This window comes from Solanum tuberosum, unplaced genomic scaffold (genome assembly GCF_000226075.1).
Source record: "Solanum tuberosum cultivar DM 1-3 516 R44 unplaced genomic scaffold, SolTub_3.0 scf00789, whole genome shotgun sequence".
NCBI lineage: Eukaryota > Viridiplantae > Streptophyta > Magnoliopsida > Solanales > Solanaceae > Solanum > Solanum tuberosum.
In genome coordinates this window covers 86,692-96,712 of record NW_006239696.1, presented here as the reverse complement: position 1 = coordinate 96,712, position 10,021 = coordinate 86,692, and the positions used below count along the sequence as shown (strand labels likewise).

The 10,021-nt window shown below is 27.9% G+C and overlaps 2 protein-coding genes across 2 annotated transcripts in view; one reads left to right on the top strand and one right to left on the bottom strand.

Moving 5' to 3' along the window:
• The first annotated feature begins 3,269 nt into the window (after nucleotides 1-3,269).
• On the top strand, nucleotides 3,270-6,926 carry LOC102593997 (uncharacterized). The gene is made up of 4 exons (XM_006367391.2): nucleotides 3,270-3,417; nucleotides 4,208-4,405; nucleotides 5,003-5,218; nucleotides 6,329-6,926. The coding sequence occupies exons 1-4, from the start codon at nucleotides 3,415-3,417 to the stop codon at nucleotides 6,584-6,586; spliced, it is 675 nt and encodes a 224-aa protein (XP_006367453.2). The 5' UTR covers nucleotides 3,270-3,414; the 3' UTR covers nucleotides 6,587-6,926.
• A 2,060-nt stretch (nucleotides 6,927-8,986) lies between these two features.
• Nucleotides 8,987-10,021, bottom strand: part of LOC102593672 (tetraketide alpha-pyrone reductase 1-like) — a 4,623-nt gene continuing 3,588 nt past the window's right edge. The window contains exon 5 of the mRNA XM_006367390.2: nucleotides 8,987-9,287. Within this exon, the coding sequence (XP_006367452.1) occupies nucleotides 9,188-9,287 (100 nt within the window). The 3' untranslated portion in view covers nucleotides 8,987-9,187. The remainder of the gene's footprint in view (nucleotides 9,288-10,021) is intronic.

The following is a 10,021-nucleotide window of genomic DNA, read 5'->3' as shown; positions in this document are numbered from 1 at the left end:
ACTTCTCCCACTCTGTTATGTTGACACTTTAGATAAGCCACCCCAATTATTGAGCTCAAATAATATTCTCTTGGAAATTGGCAAAAACAAAAAACATATATATCCTAATCAGACCTTTTTATAATCGTCATTTTCTATATAAAAATATATTTTTTTACTATAAAGGCTATGTTTTTCTAGAACTGATTTTCATATTATATTTATATTTCTATTGCAGTCAAAATATATCCAAAGAAATGATGTTATTAGAGAAAAAATTGACTATAACTAACAAATTATAAGCCTTCCAATATTATAATAAATAGAAAACTAAAGATTCTTATGTCATTTTTTGAGTAAATAAAAAGAAAGAGAAAAAAATTGAACAAGATGATATGCTCATATCATTTTCAAGGAATTAACTAACGCTTATTTCATTTAACAATGACATTCCCATCTCTTCTTATCCATAAATATGTATAATTGACATCTAAACACGTATAAACTAATTTAAATTTGTCATCCATACAGTACGGTTCATTAAATGGAAAAAATGATATCTACCAAGATATTCATAATTTTCAGAGTCCAAACTCAAGACTCTAGCTAAGAATTATATCTATCCTCTCACACTCAATGCATTCATAATTTTTAGAGGCCAAACTCCAGACTCTAACTAAGAATTCTATCCATCCTCTCATATCCTTCGGTGATAAGTGAGTGATTACATAATTTTAGTTAAATTAAATATTTCAAGAAGCTAGTGTATATTTGTAATTTATAAGGTATTCTATTTACATAATAGTTTATTTTAGTATACAATCATGAATCATGACATGAATGAGTTATTTGTAATTCTACTTTTGGTCAATTGTTTTTCTAAGTCAATTGTTTTTTTCCCTTAAATATTTAATCCCTTATCTCTTAGGAATAATAGCAGTGTTGATCCCTAAGTTATTTGTAATTGTATTTTTGCCTTTGTGATATATGATTCGGAATATTTAATCTTTCATTAATTAATTTTTTTATCGTTCATTTATGTAGAAAATATGTTATTTAACTATTTATAGAACTATAATATCTTTAAATTTGAAGTAACTATATGAGTAATTACGTGACGAAGACGGTTAATATTTATGAAAAAATTATGCATATTCACAAGCAAATGGATATAAAAAAAATGCACCAACTAATTAAAGGTTTAACCTCAAATATGTTCGAAGATCTCAAAAATGATCATTCAATTCAAGAAGAATTTGCAAAATTCCATTCAAATTCTTCGAAAATTGAATTAACTTTTGGCACGGAAAAAAAGTAAGAAGAAAGGAGGAGAAGCAACAGAGTGCATTAATCCTTTCGCTTTTTTTAATGCTTAGTCAAATATCATATGAACTAAAATTATAATTTACTTATAATTGAAGGACCAAAATGATATTATACTTAAGATTTAATAACTCTAATTAAGATGACCATTATTTTTCCATGCTAAATAAATGAGCAAATTGCACCAATAATTGAAATATTTTATTTTCATGAGGTGGATTGAACTGTCACAAAAGGAGATATAGTATTTTCTTAATCAATGACCTAAACTAAAGAATTGATTCGAATGGCCAACTTTTAAAACCAAAAAATAAAATAAAATATGTGGTTATTAATTTGCTCAACAAATAAACATGTCAATTTGAACAATTGCATTTAATTAGTGGTGACAATTTTATTTGATATTTTCATACATTTTTCTATAACTAATGTTAGGTAATGGTCCTCTAAACTAGAAATTTCTTTCAAGGAAAAGGATAAAATAAATGAAGTAATTAATTAGAAGAGATATTCCTAATTTTAAACAATGGTTAATATAAGATTGCGAAGAATATTTGTTCTTCATATTTTATATACTATATGCCTACTTTAACAACTTCTTAATGGTCAATAATGGAGTAAAGATACCAAATTTACAAAAAGAGAATAATATGCCAACTCACTATTGAAATCCCCCCACCCAAATAATACTATGTTTTTTTTATAATAATAATAAAAAAAAAGAGATTATGCCATGATTATTTTGTGAAACTACAACTAATACAATATATATTTTCTTAAAAAGGAGGAATTGAATGCCTTAAAAGGAATAATATGTAACAATTGAAAATGATCACTAAGAAATGAGGCGGGCAGTAGGACTGACAGACATAGAATTTTTACCCACAAAACAGTTAGCTAGTCTAGAATCTTTTCATTTTATTTAAATAGGAATTTAATGTTAAAGTTATGAGAATATATAAAATCAATAGAAAAACAAATTGAAATGAAAAGGAAAATTGAAAAGAAAAATGGAGGTTCGTTTTCTCTTTAATACATCCTAGATGCAAATTTGTATTAAATCAATATATACCAAACATCAAACACCAAATAAGCTAATGATATTAAACACATTGAAAATGATAGGGAAATTGAATAGGAAGATGTAGGTTCTTTCTTTCTTTAATAAATTTTAGATGCAAATTCAAATCAAATCAATACATAGCAATTACCAAACATCAAATACCAAATAGACTTTAAAAACAAACACATTGAAAGTGACAGGAAAATTGAAGGAAAGATGGAGTCGTATCTCTCTTAATAAATCCTACCCGATGGAAGATTAGTTTTAATCATATCAAATATTAAATATTTAAATTTAAAATGAAAAAAGAACACATTGAAAATGAAAAGGAGAGATGGAGGTTCGTTCTCTCTTTAATAAATTTTACATCATGAAAATTCAATTTGATCGAATCAATAAACATCAGCACGATTTAAAATGTCTCGAATACAATGTGAAGTTTACTAACTCGAATCCAAATCCAGTTAAACAATAATCAGTGGTGAATCTAGATTCAAAATCAACCAATAAACTAATTCTCAAGGTGAATTTTGAACTCTCCTCAACCATTAAGTCAATCTCTAATCTTAAATTATAGAGGTTCAAAATCTACATTTTTTTTAATTTCAAACATAAAAAGAAATTAAAAATACCTTACATATACCATATAATTCAAAAAAGTTTAAATAAACTCATGCTACTCTCAAAATTTGTCTCTCAAACTATTATACGAATATCAAATATCTAAGGAAAACCAAAAATATACTTTTATTGTATGAGAAACTTTTTTCCTTCTTTTTTTTTTATAAAAAAAATACAATATTAAATAATTTTTTTCCACCCACCCTAACACCACACCCCCCACCCCTCCCACTACAAGTACCCTTCCATTTTCTCTCTCTCTCACCACCTAAAATCACCAAAAATCAAACACACCTTTCTCTCTCTAAAAAAATAGAAGAAAAAACAGAGCTTCAAATTTAGTACTGAAATAAAAAAAGTCTTTCAAACTGGCGATTGATAATCAAGATTCTACAATCCTTGAAATCAAACACAAGAACAGAAGAATTATGGTAAATTTTAACTAAATCCCAAAAACCCCTTTTGTCTCTTTTTCATTATTTTATCAATTTCATTGGCATTTAGACATAAATTTGATTGAAATTGGAAGAGAAAACAGAGTTTTGAAGTTTAAGTTTTTAGAAATGGTATCTAAAAGTTCTTGTTTTTGTTTTATTTAGTTTTTTGTTTTTCATATCTGGTGTCTGATATCTGCATTGAAGTTGATTAATTTAAATTCATGCATGGTAGAAACATTATATGAAAACTAGAGTTGTGTCAAACATGCATTCTATTTGAAAAATTGAAATTTTGTGAGGGAAAAAGAAAATCCACTTAATGTTTTTTCAAATTTAAAAAACTCATTTTAAAAAATTCACTCATCATTGATTTAGGTGTTTGGATATAGATTGGATTGAAATTTTAAAAATAAATAAATTGAAGTTGTGTTTGGACATGCATTCCTCTCAAAAAAGTAAATCTTGTGAGTAGAAAAAAAGTATACTCATCCAATTTCATTGATTTCGTAGGCGTTTGGACATAGATTTGATTGAAACTTTTTAAAAAAAATATGTTTTTGAAGTTGAAATTCAAAAATGTTATCGGAAAATTAAGTTGTATATTTGGACATGCAAATCGCTTGAAAAAATTGAAATTTTATAACTGATAAGAAATTTCACATCAAAAATTGGTCAAAATTATTTTTTTTTTCAAATTTTAGAAACTATCTTCAAATACTAACCAAACTTCAATATTTTTTTATATTTTTTTGTTGACAATTTTTTAATTTTTTTTTGGGTATAGGGTGCTAGAGGACCTGATGAAGAAGAAAATAATTGGCCACCATGGTTAAAGCCATTGCTTAAAGAAAGATTTTTTGTTCAATGCAAGTTACATATTGATTCTCATAAGAGTGAATGCAATATGTATTGTCTTGATTGTATTAATGGCCCTCTTTGTTCTCTTTGTTTATCTCATCACAAAGACCATATTGCCATTCAGGTATATCTTATTTCATAAATTATAATAAAGTATTCCGTATTTACGTAGGGTTTGAAAATGGATCGTACTCTAAAGAGTGTGATGTAGATAATCTATTCTAATGCAAGCATTAATGAATGCGACTTATTTTTATTCTTTCACCATTTTAGTTGTGATATGTTTTTCAATGGTTACATAGTGTATATAGTGGCGGAGCCAGAAATTCTATCGTGGGCTAGTGCCTGTATTTGCCTTTGCACTATAAATTTCAACATTTTAGATTTTTAGCATTGAAAACTTTTCTACTTCTAAAGTTATGAGTTCAGATATACTGTTTTTTTGCAATTTTAATAGTTTTTTACTAGTAAACTTATGGTCTACATCGAAAATACTAGAGGTTCATTCGCCTTTGTTAAGGGAATTCAACAATTTATATAAATACTCAAGTATACTTTTTAACATATTTACACGGTAACTTTTTGACAAAGAGGATTTAATCGAACCCTCTTATATGTACATATTTTCTTTTGTTTATAGCGAGAATTTAGTACACTGAACTATACTCTTTTAGAAAGTATGAAATGATTGATTTTGGGTGCTCTATTTTTGGTTGGACAGATAAGGAGGTCATCATACCATGATGTGATAAGGGTGAATGAGATTCAAAAGTATTTGGACATTTCTTTAGTCCAAACATACATTATCAACAGTGCTAAGATTGTCTTTTTGAATGAAAGGCCACAACCTAGGCCAGGCAAAGGTGTCACAAATACATGTCAAGTTTGTGAAAGGACCCTTCTTGATTCCTTCAATTTTTGCTCTCTTGGTTGCAAGGTACTTCAAATCTACCTTACTCAAATTCTTCAAAAATAATGCCATATATGTGTCAGATTGTCTGAAAATGCATAGAATCAATATTACTCGAATGCTTAAAAAATGATATCTCACATGTGTGAGATTATCTAGAAGTGCATAACTTTTGAAGGATTCGATATACTGGACAGTATCTTTAAGGAGTCTGAATAATATAGTAACATAAAACAACAATGTCCTTCTAGAGAAATTCTTCTTTTTCCCCTTGACCAAGTTTTCTTGCATTTATTTGACTCTTAATGGCATTTTAATTTGTGGAGGATGCAACACAACTGCTCGAATTCTCCAAAAATGTTATACTTGGGTTCTCTAAAATACAATATTTTTGGAGGATCCGATGCGTACACGTTGCATTTTTCAGAGGATGCAACATACACCTTACGATTATGTTGTTCGGACAATTTTTTGTTGTCAGGTCCTTTAAAAATGTGATACTTTTGGAGGATTTGACACACACTCGTTGACATTTTTAAAGATTTCGTCCATCTTAACATAAGACGTCAATGCCCTTCTAGAGAAACTCTTTTTTTCCTTTGCCAAATTTTCTTGCATTTATTTGACTTTTTAATGGCATTGAATTGAATTGGGCGTGTCCAAGAATCTTGAATTGCGTATATTTCAAGGTATATTTTGGTTTCATGGTCGTTTGGTATTAAATGTAGGTATGGAAATTTCACTCACATTGATTGGTCTATTGATAGGAAAACTTTGGCATAAATAATCAACTTCTTTAAAAAATTGGAAATTTCAAAAGTTGTTAGGAATTGAAACTTCAATTATTATACGTGAATTCTCCAAAATTGTTGTCTCACTCGTCTATATCAAATCTTCCAAAAATAACCTTTTTTAGCATTTTGAGGATCTGATACGAGTCTGACATCATATTTGAAGAATTCAAGCAACCAAAAGGCAATGACCCTTTCTTGTATTTATTTTGTACTCGAATTTGGAAATGACACTCAAATCTTGAGTATTACATGTCTTTGACATTCAATAACATATTATGTGAATTGAATTGATCCAAATAGAACAAAATAACTTATATAGTCGATACCAACCTGATTTGTGCAGGTTATTGGGACCTCAAAGAACTTCATTAAGAAGCCGAGGGACTTATTAGCAAAGAGGCGGTTGAAGGCGATAGCATCGGACTCCGATGACACTTACAGCCACAACAACCATGGTCGATATAGAAGTACCACCATCAACAAGGTGCAAAGTTTTATTCCGTCAACGCCCCCTCCAACTTCTGTTAATTACAGAACGGCCAAACGAAGAAAAGGAATTCCACATAGATCCCCAATGGGAGGACTAGTTATAGAATATTAAGCCCTAAAATTAATATACACAAAATATACAACTTTAGTTCTTACAATTACTAAAAAAAATACTAGTGCCTTTCTTACAAAAAGGCCAGTGTTTGATAACTTTTGTCTATAAAGAGCAATAATGTAAAGTTAGGGGTGAAAATTGAAACAAGAAAAAAATGGAAGGATTAAATGAGTTAAGTTAGAAGTTGGGATTAGATAATAAGTTATTATATTTATGTATTTATTGATAATATTATACTGTTTGTTTGACTTTTGCTTTTCAAAGGTTTTGTAAATAAAATTTAGATAATACTGTCCTATGGTTTGGATATTTAAACATTTTTATGTATATGAGAGTTTTGGTATTGTAAATAATTTATAGTGTTTAAATGTTCTGATTTTTTAATAAAACATTCTTGTTCTTATCAAAAAATAAATAAATTACATAATAAATAGGATGTTATTGAGTGGGAATTTATAGTGCTTTTCCTATAGTTAATATCTAAATTTTTGATTTAAAATATCGAATTAATGTAATCTAATTTAATTTTGAAAATTAGTCAAAATTGACTTTCGAAAAGTGAAACATGACAATTAAAAGTGGATAGAATGAGTATGAACAAAAGGCAAAATAGTAAAATTGTCAATCTATTAAATACTTCTTAACCATCGTGTAAAATAGAAAGTGTTCATCTAATATTGGACGAAGGGTACTAAAGTGGGTAAGTTGTTATGAAAAAGTTATATGAGTTACAAAGCATAATGAAGTAATATAATAACAAATAAAGAGTTAGTAATATATGTTTATTCGACCAAATAATATATTAGTGGTAACTGGATTCACAAATAAATATTTACAAATATTTAGTACAAATAAAAACTATTGAGCTTCTGTGTATCTATCCATTCTTTTCTAGATTAACATTATTTAGAGAAAAAAATTGCAAAAATATCACAAGCTATTTTAAAAAAAAAAAAATCATACTTTGTCTAGAAAACTGGATAACTTTAAAACTTCACCAAACCTACAATTTCCACTAATAGTTTTGCTATTCATTTCTCCAAAATTGATGCAACTTCTCATTGTATTATGCCCTTTCATATTTTTTGCATTTATCACATGTTGAGGCAATCTCATAGTAAACCTATCTTCATTTTCCCTTATTATAATTATAGAGTGCCCCGTGGATCGTGATCTCGTGAATTTTTTACCATTCTCTCGTAATTCAACACGTTCTGTTGACGGTATCATCGTCGTTGTCGTTCCACTATTGCATCCTTTTTCATCATTATTAATGGTGTTTTCGTAATTGATTGTCATGTTGCATGCATTTTCTGATGACTCACCCTCGTTACTCGTGCCATGCATTGGATCATTTATCAATTGTCTCCTGGACCCCATACATGACTGATGCTTAGTGCACTGGATTGAGTCGAGGTTCGCACGACATACGGGGCATGTCTTGTGTGATTTAAGCCAATAGTCAATGCATTCTTGATGAAACACATGGTTACATGTTAACAAACGAATAAAGCTATTGTCTACAAATTCTACCAAACAAATAGCACATTCAATTCCAAATTTACCCTCACCATAATCTTGTACACTTGAATAGATAAATGTTGGAAAAGATTGAATAATTAATGGATCAAGACCTTTATCATTTTTTGTTGGACAAATTGGATATCCAGCTACAGTAATATACCATGAGTCTAGTATATGTTGCATGAAACATCTACAAAAGAAAATGGTGAAAAAAATAATAAAAAGGACTAGAAAGACAATGAATGTGATAATTAAAGGTGGAGCGGAATATGATAATGGTGGTAGTGATGGTGATGGTGATGGTGATGATGAGTTCTGTATGGAGCTCGTCAACATTTCTATTGAAGAAAGCAAAGCGAAAAAGTTATCTTAGTACTGCGAGATCCATAAATGGTGCCTTAAAACTATATTGATTTTGTGCGGTAACCAAAAAAGTAAAGAATATTATTCTAAACGTGAAAAAATAGATTTCTTTTTTCTAGAGTGACTGAGCAAATGTAGGACAGTCAAGGATGTATTTTATTTCTGAACTAGTCAATTTATTCACGCTTTGCTCGGTCATAAGTAATATCAACAAATTCATACTTTATTAAATATGGATTTTCTCACAATATTGTCTAATTAAATACCAATAAAATAGAGTTATAGTATCTTTTATATTTTAAATGTATTTTCATTGCTCTTTTATATTTTAAAAGTATAAGTATTCGATATATGTAAATCACAAAACTTCTAAAATCACATAATATATACATCTATAAGTAATATGTATTTATATCAAGAGTGCTATTTCAAGTTAATAAAAATATTGATTAATAGAAAATTAATTTAGGAATGAGTGAATTTCTTAAATCAGCACTCGTAGAAGCAATGAAAATATTAATGTATATTATTATTAAAAGCAAAATATGACTAAATAGAGTTACAACAACTAAGAAGACTTCTTGATTTTCCACAAACTATTAGAATTTTCAAATAGTAATTTATCATTCTTTCTCAACTAACATAAAATTATCTTAATTCTCGTGAATTCAATAATTTTTTATAATATCTTTAAAAATATGAGCTTCAATTTTATATATCGATTTTGCATCCATCAATCTTCTTGATCATGATTTTGTTCAATTTCTTGTTGCTTATCCTCTGTTGGATTATCTTTGAATCTTTCTCAAAACTATCAAATCAAAAAAGGGAAAAAATAAAATATGTTAGTAATAAATTCATATCCTCAAAAATGAACACTAATATAATATTTGATCAATGATTGTTTTCTCTTTTATGTCATGCCATCTATTCTATATTTTAGAGTTTTCTATCCAATATTCAAATAAATAAGGATGCAGCTAGAATAGTAGGATGGAGGTAAATGTCCAAATATGAGTTTCTTCGAATTCAATAACTTTTAAAATAAAGTAATATTTATGTTAAAAAATTTATTAACTATAGACAAATATTAAATTTAAAATCTAAATATTAATACTTTAAATAATTATTTTAAAATCTTCCATCATCCAAAAGAGTGTTGGATTCATTGCAACAAGAGAGGGCATATATATATATATGATTATTGTAGGAATTATAAATTTTAAATTCTTGATTCGTTCCTGGACATTCTCATCTCGACGAATATCAATAGAAAATTCCATGGGAAATGGGCCGGGGTTATTATTATTTTTCTTCTTGAACTCATAAATGTCTAGTCAAATACCGTTACATAAAACCAATATATATATATATATATTTAGGGAGAGGGAAAATGAGAGACATGTTGAGTTTGACTAAGCTATGATTTTGTAATGTTTTCACTGGTGATTAATAAAATCATGTCAGTTACCAAAAAAAATAAAAATGAGAGACATATATATATATATATATATATATATATATATATATATATATATATATCTT

Excerpts from the sequence above, each read along its gene's own strand:
- LOC102593997 (XM_006367391.2), top strand. Across the intron at positions 4,406-5,002 it reads AAGACCATATTGCCATTCAG|ATAAGGAGGTCATCATACCA; the intron begins GTATATCTTATT and ends TTGGTTGGACAG. Across the intron at positions 5,219-6,328 it reads TTTGCTCTCTTGGTTGCAAG|GTTATTGGGACCTCAAAGAA; the intron begins GTACTTCAAATC and ends TGATTTGTGCAG.